This window comes from Stomoxys calcitrans, chromosome 3 (genome assembly GCF_963082655.1).
Source record: "Stomoxys calcitrans chromosome 3, idStoCalc2.1, whole genome shotgun sequence".
Taxonomy (NCBI): domain Eukaryota; kingdom Metazoa; phylum Arthropoda; class Insecta; order Diptera; family Muscidae; genus Stomoxys; species Stomoxys calcitrans.
This window is the reverse complement of record NC_081554.1, coordinates 138260560-138277380: the sequence shown is the minus strand read 5'-3', so window position 1 is coordinate 138277380 and position 16821 is coordinate 138260560. Positions and strand designations below refer to the sequence as shown.

The window sequence follows — 16821 nt, the reverse complement described above, 5'->3', positions numbered from 1 at the left end:
TTGGTTTCAACCGAAAGGAAACAAATTTGTGCCTTTTATAATATATGCCATAATCTAGTGAACCCATGACAGCAACATAATGTCACAAACCAACCCAGCCCCTATCTTTTTATTAACAAATCTTTGTGTCATTTGGCATGAATATTGCAGAGCACAATTAGACTTGAATAGCAAAATTTTAGCCAACTCTGACGAAAATTGAGACTTATTGGGCTCAAGAAGGCAATTCGTCCTTAAAGCAGAGTACTTTGTATCTAGTTGTGAAAAACTTCAAAAGAATATCTTAATTTACTTAAATACATTTAAGGGCTAACATCACATTACACTAGGATTTATATTTTTGTATATGGAGTTGGACAGTTGTTCATGTGAAAAGCCGAAAAGAGTACCTCTAAGTTTAAACAACCCTTAAAACGATGTATATACATCAGGGCTGGCAACCTATCGATAGTTTAATTTTTTCATCAATGTCGATAGTTTTTAACATTGTGTATGGTACCGGTAAAATTTAAAATTTTGTCGAAATGTACCTTTTTTTACAAATGCGAGGGTTGCTTTTATATTTCGGGATAAGAGAACACAAAAACTAATGCTCATCATCGAAAATCCCTTTTTTGTTTTTCAAAATATTCCCCATTAAGATCTATACACTTTGCATGCGTTTAAACCAATCGTCGAAGCACTTTTGCCACTCTGATTAAGGTATCTCCAAAACATGCATTCTGAACGCATTAACCGCTTCCTCAGCTGCCGAAAAACGTTGATCTCCCATTTTATTTTTTACGTATGTGAATAAAAAGAAGTAATTCGATGCCACATCAGGACTATACCGCGGATGAATCATCAAATCCAAGTTTTGAGTGCTCAAGAATGGAGTTGTTTGAGCCGATGTGTGAGAGCTCGCATTGTCGTAGTGAAGAGTGTTCCGCCTTCGGCGGTTGGTTTTCCTGATTTCTTGGAAGACAACTCGCAAAAAATGGTTGTGTACCACTCAGAATTAACTGTTCTGCGTTGTTCCTGTGGTGGGATTGCAACATCTCCAGTTTTTCCGAAAAAACAGGCGTTCATTTGCTTAGAAGTGCTTCGTGTGCGAGCAAGTTCTGTGGGATTTGGTTCATCTCGAAACACCCATACAGTCAACTGCTCTTTACCTTCGAGCTCATATGCGTAAATCCACGATTCATCACCTGTCACGATGTCATAGATGTGTTTCGAAGCACTGCGATCGTATTTTTGGAGCATTTTCTTCGACCAATCGACACGAGCCTTTTTTGAGCGATTGACAAGTTATGGGGGATCCAACGCGAACAAATTTTTTACTGTCAAATGTTCATGCAATATTGAATGTATGCTGGTCCCAATAATGCCTAAGGTTGCCTCGATCTCATGATGGGTCACATGACGATTTGTAATACCAGTTGGTGCACAGCATCAATGGTTTTTGGAACAACCACTGATTTTGGACGACCTTCACGAAATTCGTTTAGAGTGAACTGCGACCTCGGTTGAATTCACCATACCATCGATAATCACTGGTACTAGGTGGAGCTTTATCGCCAAAAATTTAATTAAGTTCATCGATCCACTGTTGTTGAGTTAATCCTCGTCGAAAGTTGTAAACAAGTAAAAAGGGCGTTAAGTTCGGCCGGGCCGAACTTTGGATACCCACCACCTCGGGTATATATGTGAACAACCTTTCGTCAAAATCCAGTGATAAATGCATACCTTATACCCCATAGCAGCTATATAGACATATCAAACGATTTAGACCAAATGCTTATAAGTACAAGTCATTGTTCACCGAGAGATCGGTCTATATGGCAGCTATATCCAACTCACTGTCCCAAATTTTGGTGACATCGGACAATAAATGCACTTTTTATGGGCCCAAAACCTTAAATCGAGAGATCGGTCTATATGGCAGCTATATTCAAATCTGAACTGATCAGAATTGAAGAAAGCTGTTGAAGGGCCTAAGGCAACTCACTGACCCAAATTTCAGCAAAATCGGATAATAATTGCGGCTTTAATGGGCCGGCTTTAATGGGCCAAAATCTGGACCGATCTGGGCCAAATTGACGAAGGATGTCGAAGGGCCTAACGCAACTCACTGTCCCAAATTTCAGTAAAATCGGATAATAAATGAGGCTATTATGGGCCTAAGACCCTAAATCGGCGGATCGGTCTGTATGGGGGCTATATCAAGATATAGTCCGATATAGCCCATCTTCGAACTTAACCTGTTTATGGACAAAAAACGAGTCTGTGCAAATTTTCAGCTCAAGATCTCTATTTTTAAAGACTGTAGCGTGATTTCAACAGACAGATGGACAGACAGACGGACATGTCTAGATCGTCTTAGATTTTTACGCTGATCAAGAATATATATACTTTATAGGGTCGGAAATGGATATTTCGATGTGTTGCAAACGGAATGACAAAATGAATATACCCCCATCCTGCGACGGTGGGTATAAAAATAATCGCTCGAAAATATTCACGATTTAATTCCACTTTTTGGCTGAGATGAATCTTTAAGTTACTGAAAACAATACAAATAACGCTCGTATCTTAAAACGTTCTGAGTACGTATAACCAAAAAAATTTTCAAGCTTCACAATAGAGCTGTCAGTTGGCTGTTGTTGTTCAATCCAGAAATATAAAAGGCAATCCTTGTATTATAAGGTTAATTCTATAGTTAGTAAGGTGAAATTTGTTGAGTACTTTGTGACATAAATTCAGAAACTTTTTTGAAAAAATACTATTTTTAAAATTTAAAGCATTAGTTGATTAGGTTACATAAAATAGAATTAAATTAAAACCAAATACTTATGTTTTCCAGATAATACCAGGTAAATTATTTCACAGGCCTTTACTTTTATACCGAGAAATTAATAAAAAACAAGTAAGTGTTAAGTTCGGCCGGGCCGAATCCTATATAACCTCCACCATGGATCGCATTTGTCGAGTTCTATGCGCGGTATCTTTTTTTTAGCAAACAAAGAATATTGAATAAGAACTGTCATGCTATTGGAGCAATATCAAGTTATAATCCGATTTGGACCATAAATGAATGTCGAACATTGTAGAAGCCATTATGTTATATTTCAGTTCATTCAGATAAGAATTGCGCCTTGTAGGGACTCAAGAAGCAAAATCGGGAGATTGGTTTATATGGGAGTTGTATCAAGCTATTGATCGATTCAGACCATATTAGACATGTATGTTGAAAGTCATGAGAGAAGCCTTTGTTCAAAATTTCTGCCCAATCGGATGACAATTGCGCCCTCTAGAAGCTCAAGAAGTCAAGATCCCAGATCGGTTTATATGGCAGTTATATCAGGTTATGTACCGATTTGTGCCAAATCGGACGAGAATTACGCTCTTTAGAGGCTCAAGAAGTCAAGACCCAAGATCGGTTTATATGGCAGCTATATCAAAACATGGACCGATTTGAACCACACTTAGAGCAGTTGTTGGAAGTAATACCAAAACATCACGTGCAAAATTTAAGTCAAATCGGACGAGAATTGCGCTCTCTAGAGGATCAAAAAGTCAAGACCCAAGATCGGTTTATATGGCAGCTATATCAAAACATGGACCGATTTGGCCCATTTACAATCCCAACCGACCTACACTAATAAAAAGTATTTGCGCTAAATTTCAAGCGGCTAGCTTTACTCCTTTGAAAGTTAGCGTGCTTTCGACAGATAAACGGACGTCGAGTTAGATCGACTTAAAATGACATGACGATCAAGAATATTTTTGAAGACACTACAAACAGAATGACGAAATTAGTATATCTCATCCTATGATGGAGGGTATAATAAGGAATTATAAAACGATAAGAAAAAATAATGCATATTAAACATAGCATTTTTTAAAGTCCACTCTCTCTTCTTATGGTTAAAAAATAAATAGGTGGAATTTATGTTCTCTCTTAAAAAACACAGATCATCAAAATCTTATTAAATTGTGTATATCTAAAAAAATCAAAACATATGATCGGTAATAAGAGGCAAACATAAATAAAAGCCCAAAATTCCACAGTTCACGTGTGGTGTGAGAAACAAAACAAAATTCAAATGATGAAAAATAGCAACAACAAGTAAAAGAGTGCTAAGTTCGACCGGGTCGAAACTTTAAAACCCACCACCATGGATTCTGCTAAAATATGGGAGCTACAATATATCAGGTTATAAATTATTTTATATCATTAGGTAAGTTTAGACCCACTTAGACTTTTTCGTCCATTGTGATACCACAAGAACAGGAGAAGGAAGATGGCTCCTAGTTCCTACCGTTGAACCGTCCAGATCGCTTTAAAAGCCCAATAACTTGCGAATGCTCACATCCGCTAAATCAGAAAGGTTCTCAAAGAAATGAGAACCTAAAGTGAAACTCCTTCTAACTGGTAGCGTGGGTCACATACACAGAAGGTATTCCATAGTCTCTTCTTCTTCGATATCCAGTTTCTGCAAAGTCGTTGCTGGCAACATTCAGTCTCTAAGCATGTTTATACCCTACACCACAACTGTGGTACATGGTATTATAGCTTAGAGCGTTTGTTTGTAACACCCAGAAGGAAGAAAGACCCATTAATAAGTATACGGATCGACTCGGATTCGATTTAGTTATTTCCGTCTGTCTGGCCGTCTGTCCATGTTAATTTCTGCACAAACTACAGGACGCAATTTAAATCCGTTCGCCTTCAAATTCGGCAGCCTAGAGACGAAACCTATTGAATTGAAAAAATCGGTTCAGATTTAAAAAGAGTTCCCATATATATGTTCGTCCGATTATGAGAAATATTGCAACAAAGCGCCCATTTGTTAACCGATTTTCTCGAAATTGCTGGTAAATTTCATAGAAATTGGTTCAGATTTAGATATAGCTGCCACATATATTTATCGCCCGATTTTCACTTCTATGGTCACTGCAAGCGCATTTATTGACAAATCTAGCCAACATTTTGTGCAGCGCTCTCCTCGACGTTTAGCAAATCGGTTCAGATTTAGATATAGCTCCCATATATATGTTCGTCAGATTTGGACCAATATTGCAATAAAGAGCTCATTTGTTAACAGATTGTATCAAAATTTGACAGGAAGGATTTGCTTTTGACATTTAGATTACTGGTGAATTTTATAGAAATCGGTTCAGATTTATATATAGCTGCCATATATGTATCTTGCACGATTTTCACTTCAGGGGTCACTGCAATCGCATTTATTGACCAATATTGCCGAAATTGTGCAAAACTCTTTCCTCGATGCCTGCCACAATATCTAAGAAGTTTGGTTTAATAAATAATATAATATTGTCAATTGTCAACCATATTTATTACAATTTAAACGTATTTGCTCGAAATTTGGTACGGATAGTTCAATAACCCATCGGTAAAAATCCGCCGAGGTCCATCAAATTTGGTTCAGAATTAGATATAGCTCCCACTTTGTACCTATAGTGTAGGTGTGGGGTATTATAAAGTCGGCACCACCCAACTTTTGCCTTTCTTTACTCGTTTCCGATTAGACAGTGACCTGTCATGACGCACACAATGACTGAGACGTCGGTTCTAGCCAGTGAAAGCAAAGCGGTAGACCTCTTCAAGTCTAGTTTAGGCCACATATTTTTGGAATGCTCACAGCCCCCTCTTTGTGACCATCTATCGGTCGTCTAGTTTGGAACCATCCGTATAGAAGTCTATTACCAGGGATATCGTGGTTCCAATAGGTTCTATCAGGAATAGTGGTACAATAATTTTTATCAAAAAAGGGATCAAGTTCGGAGTAATCCATACTGCCTGGAACATCAGATATTGTATCAAGGATAACACAGTGTCAGTAGCCGCCACATGACCAATGAGAAAGCTCCCTTAACCTCATGACAGTGGTCGCTGCAATTTAGGTAGCAATAATGCCCAGAAGTATAAGATGTAGCATTTAATTCAGTGCGTCAGATGGTATCGTCCTCAGTGCGGCTGTGATGCACACACAAGCCATCCTTTGGATCCGGTTGAATATTGAGCAGCAGGTGGACTTTTGAAGCGCCGTCCACCAGACCACCAGTCCACAACAACATATAGCAATATAGGTATGACAACTGCAGTATATACCCAATGCTTGACACACGGTCTAAACCCCCAACTTTTGGCAATGACTCTCTTTCAGGTGTATAGGGCAAGAGTTGCCTTTCTTGCCATTTCCAAAATGTTGGATTTGATGTTCAATTTTCTGTCCAGCAAAACACCCGGGTATTTTGCGCTTTCTGTAAATGGAACATTCTATCCTCCCAAGGTGACAGGCGCCACTGTAGGCAACTTGTTTCTCTTGCTTAAAAGAACTAATTCAGTCTTACACTGATTTATACCTAAACCACATTTCGTAGCCCACTTCGCTGTTGCACATAGAGTTTCGTGAAGTATATCTCTTCGAGTTCTGGGAAACTTTCCCATAACGGAAATTGCCACGTCATCAGCATTCGCGACTACTTTTACGCCTTTTTCTTCCAGAGACAATAATATATTGTTAATGGCTTTATTTCAAAGTAGAGGAGACAGTACACCTCATTGATGTGTTCCTCTGTTGACCCATCTTTTTAGATCCACAGACTCCAAGCCTGCTGTATCGCATCTTTTAGTAAGTACGTTTTTAATAAACTTTCTATGTAGAAGTCTAGGCCGTAAAGGGCCTAGTTGATTTGCCTTTACTTTATGCATGCTGCTGCCGTGACAGGCGTTTTCCAGGAATCTTTGCCCTAAGATATGTTTCTATCAACCTCTTAAGTATCTTCAGCATAAAGGATGACAGACTAATAGGACGAAAATCTTTCGCCTTCGTGCGGTAAGGTTTCCTTGTTTTCGAAATGAAAATGGTATTCGTGTCCCTCTATCCCGCAGGTATAAATGACATGCTGATACAGAGTATATCTCCCAAAGCCAAGGAACCAATCTATCACACACAGCTTGTAATTCAACCGGTGATACATCATCAGGGGCTGGCGACTTAAAGCAATCAAAATTGTTTATTGCCCAAAGGATTTTCTGCTCAGATACAATTTCCCTAATAGCCTCCGACGAATGCATATACCCCATCGTTATAGGTCTCGAGAATAGAATCTTCCTTAGCCTAGAGGCCTTAGATGCATCCTCTAGGGAGCTGCAGAACTCTACCCAGGATTTGTTCTAAGCCTTTTTTTCTTAGCTCAGCCCTTATATTTTCTTAGCTCATCCTTATGTCCCAATCCTTTGGTGCTCTTGTTGCCTTCGCTTTGTTGAAGTGTTTTCTGCAGTCCTTCCTTAGCCCACCATGGTAGTAGCTGTTTGCCTCTTGGTTTGACACTGGGACATGCTGACACAAGCGGACATGCTGATTCAGGACTACTTCTGCAGTATAGTCTCCAAGGCTGAAACTACTATAACAATGATCAGCGAAACTGTGGTCATCCAACACTTCCCAGTCATATATTCTTGCGCTTATATCTTTCGATACAAAGGAAATAACTTGTACCTCCTGCCTGTTCCTGGTAATAAAGGTCAGTTTATTCCCTTTATTACAAATCGCAAGATTGCAACTTGTAATATATTCGATAAGCAGCTCACCCCTTTCGTTGAGGGTCGGAGGGTCGGAGCTTGCGTTCTCGCTTGCTGGTTCTTCGGAGCTGAAGAAATCGCGATGTTTCCAATATTAGCTGCATTTTCGGCTTGCTCTGCCAGCATATTAAAACATACTCGCTTATCTCTGCGAACTAGGCGTTTGACCAGTGAGGCGCAATATTCAGTCCTGGCTGTGGTTTTTATCCTTGCGAAGCATATCCTTGCGTAGACGTTTCCGGTGTTTTATTTCCTCTTTAGTTTCGTTGCTCATCCATGGTTTTTGGAATTGTTGAGCAATACCTATAATAGAGGTGCCCGTCTCCGTACATCCTGCTGTTATGTCTTCCCATGTTTGGGTGTTATTTCGCAGCTTCTCCGTTAATGTTGTAATGTATTCTCACGCTGTTTCGGGATCATTAAGAGTACTTTTTATACCCTCCACCATAGGATGGGTGTACTTATTTCGTCATTCGTTTGTAACACCAATATGCGCCTAAGACCTCATAAAGTACATATATTCTTGATCGCCATGACATTTTAAGTCGATCTAGCCATGTCCGCCCGTATGTCCGTCCGTCTGTCTGTCGAAAGCACGCAAACTTTATGAGGAATTAAGCTAGACGCTTGAAATTTTGGGATTGCAAATGGGCCAAATCGGTCAATGTTTTGATATAGCTGCCATATAAAACCGATCTTGGGTCTTGACTTCTTGAGCCTCCAGAGGGCGCACTTCTCGTAGAATTTGACTGAAATTTTGCATGTGGTGTTTTGATATCACTTCCCACAACTGTGCTTAGTAGGATTCAAATCGGTTGATAACCTGATATAGCCGCCATATAAACTGATTTGGATCTTGACTTCTTAAGCCTCTAGAGAGCGCAATTCTCATCCGATTTGGTAGAAATTTTGTACGACAGCTTCTCCCATGACCTTCAACATACGTGTCCAATATGGTCTAAATCGATCTATACCTTATTACAGCTCCCATATAAACCGATCTACCTTCTTATCCGAATGGATAAAAAATATGCATTACACAATGGTTTCTACAATGCTCTGCATTCAATTTATTTATGGTCCGTATTGGACTATAATTTGATGTAGCTCCAATAGCATAACTATTCTTATTCATTAATCTTTGTTTGCCTGAAAAGAGATACCGCTCAAAGAACTCTAAAAATGCGATCCATGGTGAAGGGTATATAAAATTCGGCCCGGCGAACTTAGCTCGCTCTTACTTGTTTTGTTTTAGTTATTTTCACGACGTCTGGGCTTAGGCCTAGAGTGCCCACTATGAGCATATGGTCACTGTCGATGTCGGCTCCTCTTCTAGGTTTTACATCCATCAGCGAACCCAGAAATAGTTTGCTGATAAGTACGTGGTCGATTTGATAACGGGTGTTCCCATCTGGTGATTTCCAAGTATTTATGTATATTTTTACGGGGGAATTTTGTGCCTCCAATAAAGAGCCGGTGTCTTGCGCAGAAATCAACCAATACATCGCCATTGTCATCCCTGGTATTGCCAAGTCCTTGCATTCCCATAATTGATTGTAGATTATTGTGGTTATTGCCCACCTTGGCATGAAAATCTCCCATAACTATTTGAAATACTCCTTTTGGTAGAGAGCGCGTCACTGAGTCGAGTTAGGAATAGAATTGATCCTTTATTTCGTCGTCATCGGCTTCGGTTTGCGCGTAACATTGTACAATAGATATTTTGCGGAATTTTGAATTAAATCTTGCTGTCACGATACGTTCAGATATAATATTGTATGATAGAAGAGCTTGCTTTGCTTTACTGTCGCCGTAAAAGACCGACTCCATTTATTCGGTGGATTTCATTGACTTAAAAAATTAAGTGAAGATCCATAGTTCCGGATTTCGGCCATCGTACTTCACTTATACCGAGGATGCCTTCCCCAATCCACCACCTGGCAGGCGATGGGAGAAGGAGCATGGAAACTCCGCACGGAGACAATATTTCAAAGAAATTTTTAAAGACCACATTTTATTGATATTTTTCTTAAAATTTTCTAATGGCAAAATTTCAATGGAATTTTTTCTAAAGAAAAAACTTCAATGAGATTTTTCTCTAAAGACAAATTTTTAATGACATATTTTAAAGACACAATTTTAAGACAAAATTCTAATGAAATTTTGAAGATTCGAAACGAAATTGAAAGATTCTTTAAAAACAATGTATTAATAAGAGTTTCTGTAGGAAGAATTTCCCTTGAAACTTTGACTGTTAATTTTTTATACCCTTCCCCATAGGATGGGGATATACAAATTTCATTCTATTTGTAACTCCTCGAAAGAACCCATAAAGTATATATATTCTTGATCGTCATGACATTTAAAGTCAATCTAGCCATGTCCGCCCGACGGTGTGTCGTAACCACACTAGTCTTTTGAAATTTTGAACAAATACTTTCTATTAGTGCAGGTCAGTTCTTGAGGCTCTAGAGGGCTCAATTCCTATCCTGTTTGGCTGAAATGTTGCATGACGTGTCACGTTATGACTTTCAACTACTGTGCTAAGTAAGGTTAAATTCGGTCCATAACCTGATATAGATGCCATATAAACCGATTTTGAATCTTGACTTCTTGAGCCTCTAGAGGGCGCAATTCTTATCCGATTTGGCTGAAATTTTACACGTGGTATTTTGTTACACAGATAAAAATAATTTTGATAAACAACAAAAAACGACCAAAAGGAAAACGACCCATTGGAAAAAGTACAGATAATAAGCAGGGTTGTCGAGCTTGGTTAATATAGTAATTGTATCATAGATGCGTTTTCGCAATTAATACGATTTAAATACAACATACCAACGCACGTCCCTTGAAGCCATCACACCTAATATGGTTGAAAAGTCTTCTAACCAAAGACGAAACGCATTCCATAGTGGTTGGTGTGTGGTACCTTTGGCTTTCCTTTTCCATTTGCATCTTCGATCATTCAGCTCGTCTCGAAAGAGAAACAAACAGGAAGCAGGGTTGTCGGGCTTGGCTAATATGGTAATTGTATCATAGAAACGTTTTCGCAATTAATAAGATTTAAATACAACATACCAACGCACGGCCCTTGAAGCCACCACACCTAATATGGTTGAAAAGTCTTCTAACCAAAGACGAAACGCGTCCCATAGTGGTTGGTGCGTGTTGTTACCTTTGGCTTTCCTTTTCCATTTGCATCTTCGATCATTTAGCTCGTCTCGAAAGAGAAACAAACAAAAATTGTAAAATTTAATGATCTCGACCTAACAGAAAAAAAGACTTAACAAATTAAGGTTCGGCAGGGCCCGGCCGAAATTCGAACCTGGGACCACGGAGCAACGGCGAGAGCCAATGCCGTTGTCTTAGCGTTCGAAGCCATCAATACAACTTCCAACAGATGCACAAAATCATGTGTAGTACGGAAGAAAGTGTAATTTACCACAGACAGAATGTCTGCCATTACACAAAAATAAATGAATTGGAAAAAGTACAGCTAATAAGCAGGGTTGTCGAGCTTGGTTTATATGGCAATTGTATCATAGATGCGTTTTCGCAATTAATACGATTTAAATACAACATACCAGTGAACGGCCCTTAAAGCCATCGCACCTAATATGGTTGAAAAGTCTTCTAACCAAAGACGAAACGCGTCCCATAGTGGTTGGTGTGTGTTGCTACCTTTGGCTTTCCTTTTCCATTTGCATCTTCGATCATTCAGCTCGTCTCGAAAGAGAATCAAACAAAATTTGTAAAATTTAATGATCTCGCCCTAACAGGCAAAAAAAAAACTTGAAAAATTAGTACGATTTTATTTGTTAAATTTTGCTGTTTTTCAAGACAAGATCTGAGTTTTTCGGTTTTTACACCCTCCACCATACGATGGGGGTATACTTATTTCGCCACTCCGTTTGTTCGGTTCGCAACCTAAAATAGCTTCCGATCTCCCGATTATACTTCTTGAGCCTCTTGAGGCTGTACAGTGGCTTATCTTATGACCTCTAATATACGTGCCAAGCACTAGGTCCAATACCGATTTTGTCTCATCCATTAGGCAAAATTTTGTACAATGGCTTCTACTATGGTCACCATCAACCCAACTAAGTACTCCTTATTTGACATCTTTAGCCCCTAGAAGACGCCATTTTTGTCAGATTTAGCTAAAATTTTGCACATTGATTTCTGTTGTGACTTCTAACAACCGTGTCAAGTACGGTCCAAATCTGTCTATAACCTGATATAGCTCCAATATAAACCGATCTCCCGATTAGACTTTTTGAGCTCCTGGAAGCCGCCATTTTTATCGGATTTGGCTGAAATTTCGCGCATAGTGTTCTGCTATGACTCTCAACAACTGTGCTAAGTACTGTCCGAATCGGTCTATAACCAGATATAGCTCCGATATTTTAGCAGAATCCATGTTAGTGGGTTCCCCAAATTCGGCCCGGCCGAACTAAGCACGCTTTTACTTATTTTATTTAATTTATTTATCAATATTTCAATGGAATACACTTTCAAGATATGATATATCCAAATAAAAAACAAAAAACGACTTGCATCGATAAATAATTTAAAGAAAAAACAAAAAGTCCTCGAGCTTGAATTTAAAAACACCCCTAATTGAAGGCAACAGTCTTGTATAAAAATTACAACATTTTAATGTTTTTATTCTAAAAAATTAAGAATTAATTTATTTTTTTTTATTACTTTGTCCGGAGTCGCAGACGAGATAACTTTCTCGACTCCGGGCAAAATTGCTCGACTCTGATTCCGCAGCCGTGATATGAACCCCTACGATTCTAGGAAGTCGAATAACTTTGGCAAGTTATCGATAGTCATTGCATTCGATATTTTCGCTATTTCTAATAATAAATATTGATAGTACCGATACTGTCATCAATTTCCCATCACCTTAACTAAAATGCGAAGTAAAAACCTGAAGATCGATTTATATAGAAGCAATATCAATAACTTAAATAATATCAACAAGTAAAAGCGTGCTAAGTTCGGCCGGGCCGAATCTTATATACCCTCCACCATGGATCGCATTTGTCGAGTTCTTTTCCCGGCATCTCTTCTTAGGCAAAAAAAAAAGGATATAAGAAAAGATTTGCTCTGCTATTAGAGCGATATCAAGATATGGTCCGGTTTGGACCACAATTAAATTATATGTTGGAGACCTGTGTAAAATGTCAGCCAATTCGAATAAGAATTGCGCTCTTTGTGAGCTCAAAAAGTAAAATAGAGAGATCGATTTATATGGGAGCTGTATCGGGCTATAGACCGATTCAGACCACAATAAACACGTATGTTGATGGTCATGAAAGAATCCGTCGTACAAAATTTCAGGCAAATCGGATAATAATTGCGACCTCTAGAGGCTCAAGAAGTCAAGATCCAGATCGGTTTATATGGCAGCTAAATCAGGTTATGAACCGACTTGTACTTTATTTGACATAGTTGTTGAAAGTAACAATAAAAAACGTCTTGCGAAGTTTCAGCCAAATCGGATAGGAATTGCGCCCTTTAGAAGCTCAAGAAGTCAAGTCCCCAGATCTGTTTATATGACAGCTGATCAGGTTATGAACCGATTTGAACCATATTTGGCAATGTTGTTGGATATCATAACAAAATACTACGAGCCAAAATTCATTCAAATTGGATAAGAATTGCGCCCTCTAGAGGCTCAAGAAGTCAAAACCCAAGATCGGTTTATATGACAGCTATATAAGGTTATGGACCGATTTGAACCATACTTGGCACAGTTGTTGGATATCATAACAGAACATGTCGTGCAAAATTTCATTCCAATCGAATAAGAATTGCGCACTCTAGAGGCTCAAGAAGTCAAGACCCCAGATCGGTTTATATGGCAGCTATATCAGGTTATGGACTGATTTGAACCACACTTGGCACAATTATTGGATATAATAACGAAACACGTCGTGCAAAATTTCATTCCAATCGGATAAGAATTGCGCACTCCAGAGGCTCAAGAAATCAAGACCCAAGATCGGTTTATATGGCAGCTATATCAGGTTATAAACCGATTTGAACCATACTCGGCACAGTTGTTGGATATCATAACAAAACACGTTGTGCAAAATTTCATCCCAATCGGATAAGAATCATTTTCCCCAATTTTAGCCCAATCGTCTTCTATAGAAGTAATATCTTATAGTACACATTCAGAGTGAGATTGCGACCAAGAGGAACTTAAGAAGATCAGGTTAACAACCCATTTAGACCATACTTGGAACAGTCGTTGGAAGCTATACCAAAGCGGAATGTGCACAATTTTAACCAAATTGGTTAAGAATGACGCCCTTCAGATGCCCAAGAAGTCTAATCGGGAGATCGGTTTATGTGGTGGCTATATCATGTTTTATGGATTGATTTAGACCATACTCAACACAGTTATTGGAAGTTATACTAAAAGGATACGTGCGAAATTTCAGCCAAATTGGATAAGAATTGCGTCCTCAAGAATTACAGTCCATATCAATCAATAAGTTGATATAGCTCATATATATTTGAAAAAGTAATTCTACGAACTTGACAAATACGATCCATGGTAGAGATTTCATAAGATTCGGCCCGGCCGAACTTATCACGTTTTTACTTGCTTTAAATATCCTTATACATAGAAACAAAAAAAAAACGATAATATTGTAGAAGGTGAAGCAATAAATCCTCCTGAATGGGAGCTGCATCTGGTTAAAGACTGTTTCAGACCACACTTGGCACAGAACAAATCGGATGAGAATTGCACCTTTTAAGGGCTTAAAAAGTCAAATCCAGAAATGGGTTTATAAGGGGGCTATATCAGGGTATGTACAGCTAGAGGGTTATCGATAGATTTTACCGAAAATAAGGGCGCTGAATTCTGTTATGACATCCAACATCAGTAAATAGTATGACAGTCAATAATCTGAATCAGACTATAACTCAATATAACTGATCTGTTAATAGATCTAATCAATCAATTTTACTTCTTGAGCGACCACAGGAATAAATATGTAACTAATGGACTTATTTTGATGTGTTTGCCCAGAATACAATCCTTGGTGGTGGGTATAAAATATTCGTCCTAGCTGAGCAGAGAATGCATTAAATGAATAACTTACTAACATTCTTCAGTGATTGGCATTTTCGAAACGTGCTAAAATTCTCGCTAAATATGTTCACGCAGCAAATTGTTAAATGTCACAACATAACTATGGAGTTGTTATCCTTTCTTCCTTGAAGAAACGCATTGCTATGAGCGTCCAATGATATCGATAAAAGTCCACGTAAAGAGAGTAAAAAAGCTATAACGCCAAGGAAAAACTCTAATTGGTATTGTTTGTTTTGAAATTTTTCTTCTTGTTTGCGGCGAACAGCAATTGGGAATATTTCAAATACTTGTGGGGATATTAAGTTAACGTTTAATAACTCTGTTGTAACTCTTGTTTTTCGCACAACAATACTTCGGCGAAAAACGAATGCCAAAGTTTTCCAACTATAAATGGTTTTTATTTTTTGAGAGACACGAATCTGAGAGAGTTGCACATCGACAAGCTTTCGCTGAATATGGACAAGCTTAAGGTCAACTCAGCTATGAGGCGAAGAGTCTTGTTTTTAGATTTTAACCTTTGCAAGAAATGCGTGAAGTTTGAGAGAACACTGCTATATTGAGAAAGAGCACGTGGAGACTTTTCCGTGTCATTAGTGTGTGCCTGTGTGTAGGTGCATACAATTTTTTTTTGTTATTCTATCGCATTTGTGTTTGCGTTGTCGCCGTACATACGAGCACATGGTCGTGTTGTGTTTTCCTTGCATGCGAGCGGCGAGAGTGCTTGTGTTGAATTTTCTCAATTGCGTGAGTGTGCACCCCTCGCCCGGCATGCGGCGAAGCAAAAACAAACCCGATGTCCTTTGCGACAACAAAACTTTTACCCACATATTCAGTTTTAGCTCATCCGTCGGAGTGTTATGTATATGAAATAATGACGGTTCGTTGTTTGGCGTGCGCATCAGTGTTGCCATCTAGTTAACGGTTTTGAAATGCAAAACGACAGTAAATAATAATACGCAGCGAGCGACAAGTAATAATTAAACAAGTTGCAATAAGTGTGTGTGTGTAAAGAATCTAATATTTATTGAAATTTTTGCATCTTATGGGCCAAGATAAAATCCCAATCCTTGAAGTGAATCTAAAACAACAACATCTCGGGATTGCAATAACTAATAATGTCAGAGGTGGAAGTTGTACGCATTTTCGCGTTAGCATATCATTGAATAATCGGGCTTAAGCGTGTTCTATAGACTTGCCTATTTTTGTTTTCCTTCTTGTTGTTGTGATTATTACAGAGTTGTTAGTTTTGTTGTCGTAAACGTTCGCATAGATCCGTCCGGGATTTTTGTGAGTTGTTCGTTTTGTGGTTCGTGTGTGTTTTTTCGCCTGCTGGCAAAAGTTTCGTGTTTGACGTGCCGGACAAGCATTTGTTACCGAAATGTTTTTTGGTGTGAAGTTTTCGGTTTTCATGTTTTAGTTTCAGCAGAATCGTTGGTTAATAGGCCACTAAAAAATGTTAAAGGATTTCGTTTTCCCCCTTTCGCCCAAGAACTTTCTTTAATAATAACGTCAGAAGTGTTGAAACCGTCACGGGAACCTAAAAAAGGACCTTTGACCACCCCCCAAAATTTAAAGTATAGTGCATCAACATTTTTGGATAACAATTCATGGAACTAATACTCCTTTTACGTGCAACATAATTGTTAAGGATACAGCTCAAAAGCTAATGAAATCAAAAACGTAATCACAAAGAATAAAAAACCAGGACCATTAGCGACGCAACGAAAAAAGGCAATCAAAAACTACGGATTGGGCAAAAACACATGATTTAATTACTGATTTAATCCAGTCAGAATGATGCGGCAATCGTAAAAAGAATGATTAACATCACATATCATCATTACAATACTATAAAACATATCGTGGAAAAAATTTACCTGAAGTAAATAACAAAATAAATGGAATGTATTACAATTCCACCAATTATTAATGGAAAGTTCTTATGAAAACAAAAGAAATATGCGAAGATTAATGGAGGATTTTAAAAGTCATAAAAGTTTAAATAAAATGTCTCCAAAAAATGTGTAAAAGTTATAAGCGTGTGCCACTGATTTCTAACAAAGAAAAAACCATATCAAATCGGCATATCCATATTATCGAGTCTCAA

The 16821-nt window shown here is 38.3% G+C and overlaps 1 protein-coding gene across 1 annotated transcript in view; it reads left to right on the top strand.

Moving 5' to 3' along the window:
- Nucleotides 1-6642, top strand: part of LOC131996150 (uncharacterized) — a 75916-nt gene extending 69274 nt beyond the window's left edge. The window contains exon 4 of the mRNA XM_059365602.1: nucleotides 6605-6642. Coding sequence (XP_059221585.1) covers nucleotides 6605-6642 — 38 coding nt within the window. The remainder of the gene's footprint in view (nucleotides 1-6604) is intronic.
- Nucleotides 6643-16821: the final 10179 nt, after the last annotated feature.